This window comes from Pleurodeles waltl, chromosome 5, assembly GCF_031143425.1.
Source record: "Pleurodeles waltl isolate 20211129_DDA chromosome 5, aPleWal1.hap1.20221129, whole genome shotgun sequence".
NCBI lineage: Eukaryota > Metazoa > Chordata > Amphibia > Caudata > Salamandridae > Pleurodeles > Pleurodeles waltl.
In genome coordinates this window covers 649,568,100-649,585,523 of record NC_090444.1, presented here as the reverse complement: position 1 = coordinate 649,585,523, position 17,424 = coordinate 649,568,100, and the positions used below count along the sequence as shown (strand labels likewise).

Sequence of the window (17,424 nt, the reverse complement as noted above, 5' to 3'; positions counted from 1 at the left end):
GAAAGTCTGAAAGGAAGATGCATCTTTGTTAACATGTTTGAAAACAAAATACCTTGGACAGGGCAGAATATAAACTTTAGGACTAATCCAAACTGTGCAGCCTGTTTATATTTTGGGAGATGCATCTCCGTCTGGCAAAGTATGAAATGATCGCTAAGACGGTGACCATTTCATAAACCATAGCCAGGAACTACCACCACAACAGTTCCTGTCAATGCTCTTTGCAATTTGACACACAGCTTTGTCAAACATGATGGAGCCTATGACAAACAGTTTTATTTTTATTTTTAAAAGGAAAATCCTGAAGCAGGATTTTCTTTTTAAAAAAAAGAAAACAAAACAAAGTTTTGATGGTATGGATACTCCGTTGCCATTGCAAAAAAATGTCCATACTGCCATAGTATAAATCAGGTCCTATGTTTCCATTAGGCCATTAAAGTGATAAAGTAGTAGTAGCTAATAATGTTTGCACCTTAAGCAAAAAATAAAAATAAATTAAATATGTGTCTCTCCAAGCATGCAGTGCTTAAGTGAGGCATAGGGCAAAGGCATCTACTGACGCTTTGTACTTTCTATGGAGTACTTCACTCTGCATGTCATCAACAATGGTAAAATGGCTTATATGTTGACAATGTTTGCAGAGGACCTTTTAGTTTATCTTGACCTGGTTGCAGTTTAGCTTTGTTGAGTGATCTTAAAGGTTTTAAAAAATATAGTAGGGTTTTAGGTTAACCAGCAATAAGTAGAGATTTTAGTATGTAAATGTGGGGGAACAGAGCAGCAACCCTAATCAGGCTGGCCTAATGGATTGGGTTGTAAGTTAAATAGGATGTCTGGGATTCATTGGAACTAACTCTTATTAAGTTGACCCGATGGAAAATAAATTAGTTATTACCTGTAACTGTAGTTCTCCAGTATTGGAATCTTTCATAGATTCACATGCTTGAATCATTCCCCGTCGTCGAGATGGGAGCCTCCGGTACAATTACACAAGTAATGATGAAACATATCAACACAAGGGCCTTAGGCCTCTTTAATTTAATAGTCTATCACAGTCATTTTAAGAAAAGGACCAAACTTGAGCATCCACCAATCAGACAACACCACCCTCTAGAATCCTCCTGAGAGAAGCTCCAGCGAACAGAAACAGAAAGAGAGAGATGAAAGTGAGCTTCTCCGGGGAGGTGGGTGGGTCGCATGTGAATCTATGAAAGATTCCAATACCGGAGAACTACAGTTACAGGTAAGTAACTAATTTTTTTACTCCAGTATTGGAACTTTCATAGATTCATATGCTTGAATCAGAGTAACGAGCAGTACTTATGCACATTGGAATATTGCAGCTATGTACGTCACAAAACGTTTGCATATATACATATATAAATAAAGCAATACTGTAAACAACATATCGTCTGTTCACCTCATCTTTACCTCTGTCCCTTTATTCTTCTTTTCCCTTTTTTTTTTTAAATGCATAGCATCCGTATTGAACAGTAACAGGATACAAACAATGTGCATACCTTATCTAGGATGGAGGGATGAAAGAGATGGCTCACCTTCACCTGAAGAGGTTCCTGAGGACTGCTTGACCCACTGCTACCTCTCCTTGCGATAGTGCTTCCAAGCATTAACGTCCTGTAAATGTATGGCAGCTTTTCCATGTCGCTGCTCTACAGATGTCTTGTGGAGGAACCACCGCAAACAGTGCTGCTGAGGAAGAAACTGCCCTTGTAGAGTGAGCACGGACTGATGAATGCAGTGGTTTGCCTGCTGCTTGATGGCAGAAACGAATGGCTGAGGATATCCATCTGGCTATACTCTGTTTGGAGAGCGGTTGACCTTGTCTGGGTGCACTGTAAGCTACGAACAATTGATTGGAGCGGTGGAAGGACTTAGTCCTATCCAGGTAGAATTTGATACATCTCTTAATGACTAAGTAGTGTAACGCTCTTTCTGCAGGAGTAGATGGATGTGGAAAAAAAGTTTTGAAAACTAAGGGCTCGTTCATGTGAAAATCCGAAGGGACCTTCGGTATGAAGTGCAGGTTTGTGCGAAGTAGTAGTTTGTCTTGTGTGACGTGCAAAAACGGCTCTTGTATGGAGAGGGCCTGAATCTCACTAACCCGTCTGGCTGATGTGAGAGCCACCAGTAAAGCAACTTTCCAAGAAAGGTATTTGATCGAAGCACGATGGATTGGTTCGAATGGATGCTTCATTAACTTTGTTTGAACAATATTCAGGTTCCACGAGGGAGCAGGAGGTCTGAATGGAGGAAAAACCCTTTTAAAAAAAGTTTGATTTCTCTAGAAGATTACAGTGAAGGTGAAGAGTCTGAACGTCTATATGCAGCTATTGCCGCCAGATGCACCTTTATGGATGAGTGCGCCAGGCCTGATTGCGCTAAATGTAATAAGTAAGGCAATAATTGTTCCGGTGGTGAGGACAGTGGATCAATTTGTCGTTGGTGGCACCAGAAACAAAACCTTCGCCACTTGCAAGAATAAGCCTTATTAGTGCTATCTGCTCTAGCTCTGGACAAAATGTCCCTATTCAGATGTGCAAACTCCCTGTGTTCAGGAGCCATGCTGACAATCGCATCGACTGAGGATCCGGATGCGATATTTGCCCCATGTTCATTGTCAGCAAGTGTAGAGGTGGTTTGAGCGGAATGTAAAGCTTAATTGATAGAACAAGAAGCTCTGCCAACCAGTGTTGGCGAGGCCAGTACGGAGCAATCAATATTAGGGTGCACGGCTCTGTCTTCATTTTCGTGAGGACTCTTGGGATCAGTGGAATTGGAGGAAAGGCGTAAGCAAAGATGCCTGACCAAGCTATGGAAAACGCATTCCCCAAGACCCCTTTTGGGGATGCCAGTTTGCGAAGTACCGGCATTTGGCATTCTATTTGCTGGCGAACAGGTCAATTTTGGGCGTCCCCCACTGGGAAAAAAATGTAATCCACTTCAGACTGGTCTAGCTCCCATTTGTGGCAGCTCGATCTTTGTCCTCTGAGTGAGTCTGCTATATTGTTCTCTATCCTCTGGAGATGCACCACTGTGAGTCTAATGCCTTGCTGCGAGGCCCAATTCCAAATCTTTTGGGCTTCCTTGGAAAAGGTGAGAGACCTCGTGCCTCCTTGATTGTTGAGGTAATGCATCATAGTGGTGGTGTCTGTTCTTATGACTACGTCTGACCCCGCTATCTTCGGAAGAAAAGCCTGCAGAGTGAGATAAACTGCTCTGAGCTCCAGCAGGTTGATGTGCATTGCCCTCAACTTTAGTGGCCACTTGCCACTTATTTGAAGATCTTGCAAAACAGCTCCCCAGCCATCCAGAGAGGCGTTGGTCGTGATAGTCCACGGAGCTGGACGATGTAGGAAGGAAAGGCCCAATGACAAATGATGCTCTTGAGACCACCATGTCAGAGCTTTGAAAATTGCTGGGGTTATATTTATCCGATCTTCGAAACTTCCCGAAACCTGGAGCCATTGAAGATTGAGTTGCTCCTGTAGCGGTCGCATTTTCAATCTGCAGAGGGGAACCAGAGGTTTGCATGACGACATCATGCCCAACAGGGATTTGAAAAGGCAAACTGAAACTGAGTTTTTTCCCCTGTATTGACTTCGCTAGAGTCAGTAACTTCTGTTGTCTCACTACTGTGGGGCACGCCATGGTGGATTGAGTGTCCAGGTTTGCCCCTAAAAAGGTGATACTGCGTGATGGCAGAGGTTTGGACTTCTCCCAGTTGATGGTGAGGCCTAGACTGTTGAGTAAGGAAACGCACCTTTTTGTTGATCTGCGCGCTCCAGCGTAGGTGTTTGCTTTTATCAGCCAATCGTCGAGGTATGGAAATATCTGGTGTTTTCTCCTCCTGAGGAAAGCTGCGACTGGCGCTAGACATTTGGTAACTCTCCTGGGAGCTGACTTAAGGCCAAAAGGAAGGACACAAAATTGAAAATGGCCTCCTGCTACCATGAATCTGAGGTACTGTCTGTGGGCAGGGTGGATGGGAATGTGGAAATATGAGTCTTTTAGGTCTAGTGTAGAAATGAAATCTCCCTGGTTCAGTCGCAGAAGGACATCCTGTAGGCTTACCATGCTGAACAACTGCTTTTTTACGTAGCTGTTTAATTCCCTTAGGTCGAGGATCAGCCTCCAGTTTTTCCACTTCTTGCGAATGAGGAAGAACCTGGAATAAAACCCCCTTCCTCGCTGTGACAGAGGTACTTTCTCTATAGCTCCTTTGAGGAGCATCTTGCTGATCTCCCTCTTGAGTTGTCCTGGATACCTTGATGGAATCCTGCGAGGAGGATTGGAGGGAGGTATTTGGATAAATTCCAGAGTGTGGCCCTGTTTCACTAATTGGAGGACCCACTTGTCTGATGTGATGAATTGCCATTGCTTGAAAAACAGGGATATCTTTCCGCCTAGAACCAATGGAGGAGGGTTGGATGTAGCCGGTGCCTGGGATGTATCAGGCTCTACGAGCAGAGTGTTTAGCAGGGCGAGTTGAGCGTCCCCTAGTGCCAGATATACCATAAGCTGCTTGTGGTGGTTGCCTTTGTGGGTAATATTGACGAAACTGCTGGGAGGAAGAAGGATAGGTTGAATATCTATATTGCTCATAGCCTCCTCTATATGAGGGCAGTCCACGTCCTCTAGCCCGAAAGCATGGCTTCTGAAACTGGAGAGTCCTTAGCGATCTTGCAGTATCAGTGTCAGATTTGATAGATTGTAAGGCCTCATCACCATGTTTACTAAATAATGCTTGGCCATCAAAAGGTAGGTCTAAAATCTTATTCTGTACCTCAGGCCTGAATGATGTAGCCTTTAGCCAGCCTTGCCCCCTAAGTACAGCCACACCTGCGAGCTGGCGAAATGCAGTTGTGGCTATGTCCATCGTACAGTCTATGAGCTCAGCTGAGGTGCGCTGACCTTCCTGTAATGTCTTCCTTGCCTCTGATCATCCATCCTCTGGCAACTGGTCAATATGCGGGGCGATGTCTGCCCATAGCTGTCTGTCTTACCTAGCTTACACCGCTTGCGAGTTAACAGCTCTTATAACTAAGCTAGCCATTGAGGAGAACCTTTTTCCAAAATTAGCCAGCCGTCTACCGTCTCTGTCTGGAGGTGCAGAAATAGGAGCAGACGGATTCTTGGACTTTCTCAGTGCCGCCTGGGCCACCACCGAGTCTGGATGAGGGTGACCAATTAGATATGCTGGGGCATCGTCTGGTGCCTTGTACTTTTTATCTAGCCGTGGTAGTACTGCTGTGACAGTAGCAGGGTTATGCATCACTTTCAGCCCTTCTTCTCATAAGTAGATGACCACTGAAATAGAACGCACAGATTTCTGGAACAGCTCTTTAAAATCATATAGGAAGCAATCTGTTTGCTTGGACGGCATTGGCAAGGCGAACCGTTTAGCTGCTCTCTCCAGGAGATAATGAAATCCCCCGATGTCATCTGGCGGGGATTCTACTTTTGACTGTGACGGAGAAGGAGGAGCAGGAATAATGTATTCCTCCCACTCCAAATGAGTGTCAAGGAGCTCTCCTTCTTCCTGATCTCCTTCCGACATATCAGTGTCCTGAGGTAAGGTCATATCTGGCGTAGTAACATTTGTCAATGGTAATGAGGTCGGTCTCTGACGTGGAGTAGTCACCCCTGAGACTGGCGACGGCGGAGGTTGCTCCCCTTGTGGAGGAAAACGCCTGTTATAATCAGCCAACATCGCCCGGAGGTCAGAGAGCAAAGAGGATGGAATGTATGCTCCTTCCGGATATTGTTGATCTCCTTCATAGTACTGAGAGTGATAGGTTTCCTCAAATTCGTGTTCGTCCTGATATTTGACGTTTAATTGAGAGGGGCTATGTGCTGGTCCAAATGGACCCTCGTCATCTGACTCTTCATACCCCTCTAACAAGTGAACTGGTATGAGGGGTGTCACCTTACTAGGTGAGGTGTGTTTTGGAGTAAATTTTTCTTGTTTTCTAGATTGTTTTTCCCTCTTCAACGGCACGGATATAATCTTCGTCGTTGGAGGAGTCGTCAATGACGAACGCATGGAGATCTTGATCGTCGACAGCCTAAGCGAGGAGTCTACCGTCGATGAGGTCGTCGGAGATGGTAAAGCAGACACCGTCGTTACCGTCGTCGATGACGAAGAAGTGTAGATCTTCGTCGATGATGATGTCGTCGACGCTGCTCTCGTCGATGGTGGAGCGCTCGTCGACGATGATGTCGTCGTCATAACTGTGGTCGACGGTGGAACAGTGAAAGTCGTTGTCGCCGGTGAGGAAACACTCACCGACGGTCTCGTCGATGCTGAGTTCGTCGTCGACAGCACATTCTTAGCTGCTGAAGTAGATGAAGGCCTTTTGAATGGCAAAGATGGTGGTACAGAGGACGATTTCTTATGCCTCTCAGAACTGCTGGTATGACCTCTCTCCCCTTTCCTGGAATATTTATGAGGTGAAGTAGATGGGCTGCAGCTCTTGTAAGACCCTGTGGTAGTCTTTTTGTGGGCCTTTCTTGGTTGTTGTGAAGGAGATTTTGTGTCTGATCTCGCCCTTTTTGATGACTTTTTGGATGTTGAAGAGCCATCACTATCCGAATCAGAGACTGTATTATCTCTGTACTTAAGCTTCTGCAGCCACATTTATAATCTGCCTTCTCTATTTTTAAGAGTCTTAGAAGAAAAGGTATGACAAACCTTACAGTCCTTGTCTGAGTGGTCTGGATAGAGGCAGTATATGCAATCCAGGTGAGGGTCTTCAGAATTTAGTATTTTCTTAGCAAAAGTTTTACAATTTCTGAATAAACCCTTCTTCTCCTTGTCAGACATGTTGTAGGTGTTAACCCCAATCAGTCAATACAAGGTTTAGTAGAGCAAAATGGCTTCAAGGCAATCCAAAGGTGTGAAGAAAGAGCAGAGCTCTGAGAAGACTCCCTAGCACGACGTGCGGTAGAAAATCTGAGGTGCTGGAGCTTCTCTCAGGAGGATTCTAGAGGGTGGTGTCATCTGATTGGTAGATGCTCAAGTTTGGTCCTTTTCTTAATATGACTGTGATAGACTATTAAATTAAAGAGGCCTAAGGCCCTTGTGTTGATATGTTTCATCATTACTTGTGTAATTGTACCGGAGGCTCCCATCTCGACGACGTGGAATGATTCAAGCATGTGAATCTATGAAAGTTCCAATACTAGAGTAATATCCTTATTCAGGCCCTTCCTGTCTGTCCCTTTGGGCATGTCTGTATGTACATTCCTTCGAAGTCTAATTCATCTACAGTAATGAACCTCTTTAAAGAACACATTGCCTTATGGATAAGATATATTGATGACATTTTTGCAATCTGAAGAGGCATAGTTGAGGAAATAAGAGTGTTTGGAGAATGGATCATGCACATATGGGGTATTCTGAACTGACAACACTTTAGCTTCATTGGTTAGGATGCAAGTATGTAAGTTTTTAGTACAAATATTAACAACAACAATATAGGTAATGACTGTAATTCTTACTTCCCCTTTCCTTTTCCTGATTAAAGAATTCCAAAGCGAAAGGGAACATGATGTGCATTCTCCAGTGTATATTGGGAACCTAGCTACAGTTCCCAGGAGTTTTATTGAAATTGAGTCCAATTGAATTTCTTCACGTCACCCATAGGATAATCAGTAAATCCTTCACAAATGAAAAAATTCTCCCATTGAACGCCTCCTAGTAAAATACATCCCCATGATTCGTTTAAAGTCTCAAGATACACCTTCCGATAGTCTGCCACCATGTCCACAGTGAATATTGCCATTGGTGGAGGACACAGCCACGGCTATGCCCCAATATGGCACCTGCCACTGCTCTTACAATGGTCTCCCTAGTCTCTGCCTAGTATTCGGCAGACTGGGGATAACACTGTAGGTACACGGATGCAGATTCTTGACCAAGTAAGTGCGTTTAGCAGCTCCCTGTCGAGTGGACAAGAGTATGTGTGCTGTTACCAATTCTTTAGGGGTTTTATGATATACTCTGATAACTTTAACAACTATTTGAAGTACTACAGTAACTGCTGCACATTATTATAGATACCTGATGGCCCTACTTTTGACTAAATGCAAAATGTTATCATCAGGCTTAGCCAATATGATCAACCTATCACTATCACACACATCTATGATTAGAATTTGGTTCTCAAATTTGAAATGTTACTAATTAATATCAATGTTATCTTATTAGTGTGTGAGTAGAGAAGCTGTCTCTCCTGGCACCCGACCATGTTCTAAAGTACCCACCCAATTTGTGTAAGTTAGGATGCATGATTGAGTGCATGTGTTTTTGTATCCACAGAACCACAGTCTCAAGTGTGTAGTGTGTTTTGCCTTACAGTGTCACTGTAAGGGTCATGTGTGCTGACTTTATATCACTATGTCACCTTTGTCAATCAATACTTACTATGATGTTATTCCCTAGGTGGTCTTCTCCATGCAGGCAAGGTAGAAAGTCCTTGTTTCACCTACATGTAGAGGTACTACTCTAGTTAGGAAGAATCAGTAAATTTATTGGCCCTGATAAATGCCTGAGACCGTATGTGAGGCTAGTTTATGGGCAGAAACATGTTGGCAGTACAATAGATGTGAGGCTTATAGTACCCAGAAACATCCCCTCAGTTCTTTTAACCATACCTAGGGTACCTAAAAATAAAGAAATATCCTAAAGTATTTTTATCTGGATCCATAAAATTATCCAGGATTTTTTTATTTATCAAGGACTCACTCAAATTCACGAGGTTGGGTCTTCTCTGTAGTACCATCATACCAGGGTGGGGTGAGGAAGCTCATGATAATGTATGCCACATTACGTGGGTGATGCTTTCTTATCCACAACAACTGGGTGTGGTTTTTCATCCAAGGGATATTTAATATGGAATACAACGTTCTTCCGCATTTCCTCCTGACACCATGTACTCACTGTAGTTAGACCACAAAAAAGCTCCACAAGGGAAAAAGTAAGAGCTAAACATATTCGTTTTTTCATATCCTTTACAAGAGGTTGGAGTCACTTTTCAAAAAGAAGTGGGGTGTGGAACCAACATCAGGATTAGGACTGTGCTTAGGGAAGGGGTTCAAGTCCAAAAAACTAGAAATTGCATTTGTTCTAGACCAAGGTTGATTACATTATAAAGACATCATATTTTTATGTTTGCAGAGTATATGAATGGTTGTTTTGTTGCATGTCTTTAATGTGCATATCTACCTGTCAGAGTTCTTCTTATCCAGCAGTCCTCTTTTTAACACCTCCTTTGTGTTTATTTTGAGTTCTATGATTTTCACTGGTATAATGCTATGTGCTTCCAAAATATCTACTTGTTTTTTTGTAACAGGGTATCCATCAAGAACAACTCTACAAGAGAAATAAACAATTAAATACAACATTTATAAAAAGGAAGAGAAAATATGAATGCAGCATAGTAGACAACCAGAACTGTTCTGAATTGAATTATTCTGTCATGAATCACGCATCTCTAGATTGATAAATAATTTCATATGCACTAATATATCAGTTTCAAATGGCATATGTGAGAAAAGAGGATTACTGGTTGGGGTAGATGGAAGACGACCACAAGTAATGATGTCACTATTCTTGTTAAGTCCAATTGCGGTTTTAGCAATTTTAAACGGAGCACAACTGCTGATAGCTATGGCACAGAGCAGACAGGCTTATCTTAAGAAAATGTGTAAAACATTTACAAATACCAAAACAGTTAAAAATCTGAAAACATAACACAATAGAAATATGTAGGAAAATGCCACTGTTGGCATGGTTACCCCCTAACCTTTTGCCTTTTGTTGATGCCAGCTTTGATAGGAAGTGTGCTATGATCCTGCTAACCATGCCTCAGCACAAGTATTCTTTCCCTAAAACTGTACCTTTGTCTCCACAATTAGCACAGCCCTGGCACACAGATAAGTTCCTTGTAAAAGGTACCCCTGGTACCCAGGGCCCTGTGACCAGGGAAGGTCTCTAAGGGCTGCAGCATGTATTATGCCACCCTAGGGACCCCTCACTCAGCATATGCACACTGCTTCAAAGCTTATGTGTGCTGGTGGGGAGAAAAAGACTAAGTCGACATGGCACTCCCCTCAGAGTGCCATGCCCACAACCCACTGCCTGTGGCATAGGTAAGTCACCCCTCTAGCAGGCCTTACAGCCCTAAGGCAGGGTGCACTATACCACAGGTGAGGGCATAGTGGCATGAGCACTCTGCCTCTACAGTGTCTAAGCAAAACCTTAGACATTGTAAGTGCAGGGTAGCCATACTGAGTATATGGTTTGGGAGTTTGTCAAACATGAACTCCACAGATCCATAATGGCTACACTGAATACTGGGAAGTTTTGTATCAAACTTCTCAGTACAATAAATCCACACTGATGTCAGTGTGGGATTTATTGAGAAATGCACACAGAGGGCATCTTAGAAATGCCCCCTGCATGCCAGCCCATCTGTTAGTGCTAGGCTGACGGTCTCTGCCAGCCTGCCACTTCCAGACCAGTTTCTGGCCACATGGGGTGATTGATTTTGTGCACTCTGTGGCCAAGAACAAAGCCTGTCTTGGGTGGAGGTGCCTCTCATCTCCTCCTGCAGGAACTTTAACACCTGGCGGTGAGCATCAAAGGCTCAAGCCTGGGGTTACAATGCCCCAGGGCACTCCAGCTAGTGGAAGTGCCTGCCCCACCAGACACAGCCCCCACTTTTGGCAGCAAGTCCAGGGAAATAGTGAGAAAAACAAGGAGTCACCTCCTCAGCCAGATCCACCCCTAAAGTGACCAGAGCTGAAGTTACACCCCTCCTTAGAAAATCATCCATCTTGGGTTGGAGGATTTAGCCCAATAGGGATAGGGATGTGCCCCCCTCCCCAAAGGGAGGAGGCACAAGGAGGATATAGCCACCCTCAAGGACAGTAGCCATTGGCTACTGCCCTCCAGCCCTAACACACCCCTAAATTTAGTATTTAGGGGCGACCCTGAGCCCAGGAAATGAGATTCCTGACGACCTACAAAGAAGAAGGACTGCTGACCTGAAAACCCTGCAGAGAAGAAGGAAGACAACTGCTTTGGCCCCAGCCTTACCAGTCTGTCTCTTGATTCAAAGAACCTGCACCAGCGACGCATCCTGCGGGCCCAGCGACCTCTGCTGACTCAGAGGACTGCCCTGCAAATACAAAGGACCCAGAAACTCCAGTGGACAGCGGCCCTGTCTAAACAAGCAAGAAGAAACCATCTTTAATGGGACTCCCATTTCACTCCAGAAGCGTGAGTCCCCACCACTCTGCCCTCAACGCCCTTGGCCCGTGTCCAGAGAAACCAATGATGCAGAGAAGACCCCATGCGACTCTGACGATGTGTCCACCCTGAGCCAACCTCTCTGCACCCCCACGATGAACCCTGCAGAGGGAATCCTGAGGACCCCCATGACCGCAACTGCCTGGTGAAAAGAAACCCCGACGCCTGGAAGAAGCACTGCACCCATAGCCCCCAGGCTCAGGAAGAACCGACCACCGGTGCAGCAGTGACCAGCAGGCGGCCCTCACCCTTGCCCAGTCAGTTGCTGGCCCGAGAAGCCCCCCTGTGCCCTGCCTGCAACATCTGAGTGACCCCCGGATCCCTCCATTGATTGCTATCACAAACCAGATGCCTTGTTTGCCCACTGCACCCAGCCGCCCCTGTGCCGCTGAGGGTGTATATTGTGTGCCTACTTGGGACCCCCCCCAGTGCTCTACAAAACCCCCTGGTCTGCTCCTCGAGGACGCAGGTACTTACCTGCAGACTGGAACCAGAGACCCCCTGTCCCCATAGGCACCTATGTTATTTGGGGCCTTCTTTGACCTCTGCACCTGAGAGGCCCTATGTTGCTGGTGCTGAGTGTTTGGGGTTGACTTGAACACCCAACGGTGGGCTGCCTATGCCCTGGAGACTGAACTTGTAACTGCTATACTTACCTCAAAAACTAACCTGTATTTACCTCCCCCAGAAACAGTTGAATTTTGCAGTGTCCACTTTTAAAATAGCTTATTGCCATTTTATGCCAAACTGTCTACATTACTGTTTTTATTCAAAGTTCTAAATTTACCTATGCCAAGTATCTTACATTTAATGTACTCACCTGCAATTTGAATCTTGTGGTTCTAAAATAAATTAGGAAAATAATATTTTTCTATATAAAAATCTACTGGCCTGGAGTAAGTCTTTGAGTGTGTGTTCCTCATTTATTGCCTGTGTGTGTACAACGAATGCTTAACACTACCCTCTGATAAGCCTAACTGCTCAACCACACTACCACAAATAGAGCATTAGTGTGATCTATTATTGCCTCTGTCAAGCCTCTTGGGGAACCCCTGGACTCTGTGCACACTATGGGGGTCATTATGAACATGGCAGTCTGGACCGCCATATAATGTTCACTTTGAGCCCGCCACAGGCGGAACTCTGCCACCGCCAGGCAGCCCGACAATCGCGGAGTTCCTTATCCGACAGGGCAGGACTGCCCGCCGGATAAAGAATCTGTGTTCCACCAGCCTTTCCCTGGCGGTTTCCTCCACCAGGGAAAGGTTGGTGGAATGGGTGGCCCATGGCCCCGTGCACAGCCCTGTCGCACATGTCACTGCCCGATTTACGGGCAGTAATATGCGGGACGGGTGCTGCTGCACCCGCCGCACTGTAACATTAACAACAGCTCCATGTGGAGCCCAGTGGAATGTTGATAATTCGGACGGCGGGGTCCTCAACGGGCTGGCGGTCTGTGTTTAGACCACCAGCCAGAACACAGCAGGAAATCCCGCAGTGTTCATAATGAGGTCCTATATCTAATTTTGAAATAGTATATACTGAGCCATCTTCCTACAAAATCCCATTCCAATTTATAAAAAAAAGAGAATCATTTAATGAACAAAATGGCACCAACATTACAAAATTCTAATACGAGGAACCAGAGATATTAATTTTTCAATTTTAATTTAAAAATAGCAATGAAAAGAGTTAAATGCCAACAGTGCCCTTCTGGTTGTGCTTGACCGGGACCTAGGAGCACTTTAAGAGTGACCGCAATGGAGCGTGGGTTGGATACAGAAACCAGGTTTATCCAGGTTGGAAGTTTTACCTTCTGATTGAGTCTCCAAAATGGTAGACAAAATTATCATTGGGGCAAGGCAGAAAGCTGTAGTCAAGAAGGGCTCCATGAGGCCTGATAGCCATTGGATGAGGTCCTGGTGAAGCCTACGAAATTAAAAATCCTAACTTATATTTTGTCTCTAACATATAAGTAAGCCCTCCTCTAACTACCTAATTCATGAGGTGGTATCTCATTGAATCAAAGCCCAGTCACATTTTGATCTTCTAAACATGCTCTTCACATCATTCAGGCAGCATCTGTTGCAAACACCACATCAGAATGTTTAGTGGTAACAGAATGTCATCCACATTTCATTCAGGGGCTGTATAGTGAATGAAACAAGGAGGAAGGTAGTGTGGCCAACACTGTTTTATTAACAATACTGCTTTACTGACAAAAGGGTTTGCTGTCTATGGAACTGGAATCTTGTTAGAAGGAGTCACTTGATGTAGCTTTCTTCTGCTTCTCCCTGGCGTTACAGATTAGGTTAGAGTACTGACTCTTCTGGTCAGTCAAAGGATATCGAGTGACATAATTCACCACACTTGAGCGTGGATTTCTTCACCCCTTAGAAGTAAGGCAGTATGAACTCAAGGTTTGGTCACCAACATTAACTCATGAGATAGTATATACAGAGCCAACTTCCTACACTATCTCAAAGTGAGAGATAGTGTGCACAGTCCAAGGGTTCCCTTTAGAGGTTGATAGTGGCAAAATTAGATAATACTAATGCTCTATTTTGTGTGGTCGAGCAGTAGGCTTATTGCCTGTGTGTACGCACACAGGCAATAAATGAGAACACACACTCAAAGAATTAACTCCAGGCCAAAAGCTTTTTTTACATATAAAAATATTATTTTCTTAATTTCTTTTAGAAGTACAAGATTTAGAATGCAGGTAAGTAGATAACTTGTAAGGTACTTGTCATAGGTAAGTATGGAACTTTGAATTAAACAGTAATGCACACAGTTTTGGCAAAAATGGCAATAAGCTATTTTAAAAGTGGACACTGCAAAAATCAACAGTTCCTGGGGGAGGTAAGTACAAGTTAGTTTATCAGGTAAGTAAAGCACTTCCAAGTTCAGTCTCTGGGGCATAGGCAGCACACCGTTGGGGGGTTCAAGTCAAACCCAAACACCCAGCACCAGCAACACAGGGCCGGTCAGGTGCAGAGGTCAAAGTAGGGAGCAAATAACATAGGCGCCTATAGAGACTAGGGGTGCTCAGGGTCCAGTCTGCAGGTAAGTACCTGCGTCCTCGGGGAGCAGATCAGGGGTTTTTGTAGAGCACTGGGGGACGGGGGGAGGGTCACTAACAGGCACACAAAATACACCCTCAGTTGCTCATGGGCGTCCGGTGCAGTGGGCAAAATAGGTGTTGGGTTTTAGGTTGAAATCAATGGAGGGACCCGGCGGTCACTTTTGGTGCAGGGCAGTGCTCTGAGTTGGCAGAGGTCGCTGGTCCCGCTAGATGTGTCGCTGTTGCAGGTTCTTTGAGTCTGGAGACAGGCCGGTAGGACTGGGGCCAAGTCAGTTGTCGTCTCCGTCGTCTCTGCAGGGCTTTCAGGTCAGCAGTCCTTCTTCTTGTTTCAGGTCACCAGGAATCTGGTTTCCTGGGTTCAGGGTCGCCCCTAAATACTCAATTTAGGGGTGTGTTTAGGTCTGGGGGCAGTAGCCAATGGCTACTGTCCTTGAGGGTGGCTACACCCTCTTTATGCCTCCTCCCTGTGGGGAGTGGGGCGCATCTCTAATCCTACTAAGGGGGGAATCCACCAAAGCAAGACGGAGGATTTACAGAGGCCGGGGTCACCATCGCTCAGGACACCCTAGGGGCAATCCTGGCTGGAGGGTGACTCCTCTTTGTTTTTCTCATTATCTCCTCTGGACTTGCTGCCAAAAGTGGGGGCTGTGTCCGGGGGGCAGGCATCTCCACTAGCTGGAGTGCCCTGAGGCGCTGTAACACCAGGCTTGAGCTTTTGAGGCTCGCCACCAGGTGATACATTCCTTCAGGGGGAGGTTTGAAGCATCTCCACCCAGTCCTCCACCCAGTACAGGCTTTGTTCCTGGTCACAGAGTGCACAAAGGCACTCACCCCATGTGGCCAGAATCCCGTCTGGTTGGGCAGGCTGGCAGGAATTGGTCAGCCTAACACTAGGAGTCGGACTGGTATACAGAGGGCATCTCTAAGATGCCCTCTGTGTGCATTTTTCAATAAATCCCACACTGGCATCAGTGTGGATTTATTGTGCTGAGAAGTATGATACCAAACTTTCCGTAATTCAATGTAGCCATTATGGAACTGTGGAGTTCGTATCTGGCAGACTCCCAGGCCATATATTCTTTATGGCTACCCTGCACTTTCAATGTCTACGATTTGGCTTAGACACTGTAGGGGCATAGTGCTCATGCAACTATGCCCTCACCTGTGGTATAGTGCACCCTGCCTTAGGGCTGTAAGGCCTGTTAGAAGGTTGACTTACCTATGCCACAGGCAGTGGGATGTGGGCATGGCACCCTGAGGGGAGTGCCATGTGGACTTAGTCATTTTCTCCCCACCAGCACACACAAGCGGTGAGGCAGTGTGCAAGTGATGAGTGAGCATCCCTAGGGTGGCATAATACATGCTGCAGCCCTTAGAGACCTTACATGGCTACAGGGCCCTTGGTACCAGGGGTACCTTTTACAAGGGACTTATATGTGTGCCAGGGCTGTGCCAATTGTGGAGACAAAGGTACAGTTTAGGGAAAGAACACTGGTGCTGGGGCCTGGTTAGCAGGGTCCCAGCACACTTTCAATCATAACTAGCATCAACAAAAGGCAAAAAGTTAGGGGGTAACCATGCCAACAGTGGCATTTTTCTACAGATACGTAGTGTCTCTTTATTCCTTTTATTAAGAGATTTTGCTATTGCTTTGTGTTTTGGGATTCCCTCAGTTGTAAAGCCTTTACCAGCAACATATGAATTCACCACAATCATCCGCCAGTGATGCTCCTTCGAATAATTTCCATTTAAGGGTTCTGAGAGACAGACACCAGTACTTCTGCTTTAGAAATCTCTGAGAAGACATACTCATTAGACTACCCAGTACCAGGTAAAGAGATTAGGATTTTTCTTTGTTAAAGATCTTCAGTGATGGACCAGGTACATTTTGCAGTCTCAGCCTGTCTTTATCAAATTAGACTACTAAAGATCCTGCATCCGATGCCACCACAATTTCAATCCCCAGTGCAAGGAGCTGGGATTCTAGCCAAATTAGATTATGCCCAAGCATGTTATTTAGGTTTGCCAGTTAATCTTTTTGATTGAGGAATTTTGCTTCATATAGCATACTTTCAACTGCAAGTTGTGTATAATCATACAAAATGATGCCCAAATGAAAAATTATAGGACAAGTACTATAGTCTTTAACAACCATGCTTTCCATACAGAGTACTGAACCCTTTTCACCTATATTTGCTCTTCTGCAACTTGCGACACAGTACATTTTAAAAGAGTTAAAGAAATTTCAGGACAAATCGAACATAAGCTTACTGTTGAAAATCTGTAGTTCAGCTACAGAAAACAATCTGCTACATACTGCATTCATGCGTATTCATGGGTAACAACTGAGGAACACTGGTCATAGTGTTTGTGTTTTGCAACTGGTTGAAATTTTAACTTCTCTGTTAAACTTCCTGCAATAATTCGAGTCAGAGATCCTGAAGTATTACTCTCTGCTGCAGACTGTACAAGTGTCTATGCAAGTGTAGTGAATTAGTAATTCCAAATAGGGGTCTTGCTGTTTATCTAGTTGGATTCTACCTATTCTCCGAGTGTCCCTGTTGTAAATCCATTGGAAAACAGAGTGCTCCGGAGTGGTGATAATGTGATCTATCATACAAACTCCATATTGAATACAGGTATAGAAACCCTTTTCTTGATTCTATGTTTAAGTAGTGTTGCCTCCACAAGCTGTCATGCAAAGGAATGACAGCAGAAATTTTGAAACGTTTGGATTGGTGAACAAGGTAAAAATATGGACTTAAAGCACAGTGCACACCTCTGTTTTTTCGTATGTGCTTGTTTTGGGCTCTTGCGCAAACACTCATAGTATTATTTTCTCTACTACATGTACATTTTCTTTCTGTCTGTGCAGGCTATAGTTTTCTTTGCACTACATATTTTTGTACCCCCTATTAAAGAAAATACCCCATGTCAAAATAGAAATTGTACACACTGGAGGTGGTAAGGTCAGAACTTTTAAAAAGTTTGATGTTGTTGAAAC

At 44.8% G+C, this 17,424-nt stretch overlaps 1 protein-coding gene across 4 annotated transcripts in view; it reads right to left on the bottom strand.

The window, feature by feature from the left end:
* AK9 (adenylate kinase 9) overlaps positions 1 to 17,424 on the bottom strand; it is an 824,487-nt gene that overhangs the window by 112,476 nt on the left and 694,587 nt on the right. For all 4 annotated transcript variants that reach the window (XM_069234515.1, XM_069234516.1, XM_069234517.1 and 1 more), the window contains one exon: positions 9,248 to 9,394. In XM_069234515.1, coding sequence (XP_069090616.1) covers positions 9,248 to 9,394 — 147 coding nt within the window. The remainder of the gene's footprint in view (positions 1 to 9,247; positions 9,395 to 17,424) is intronic.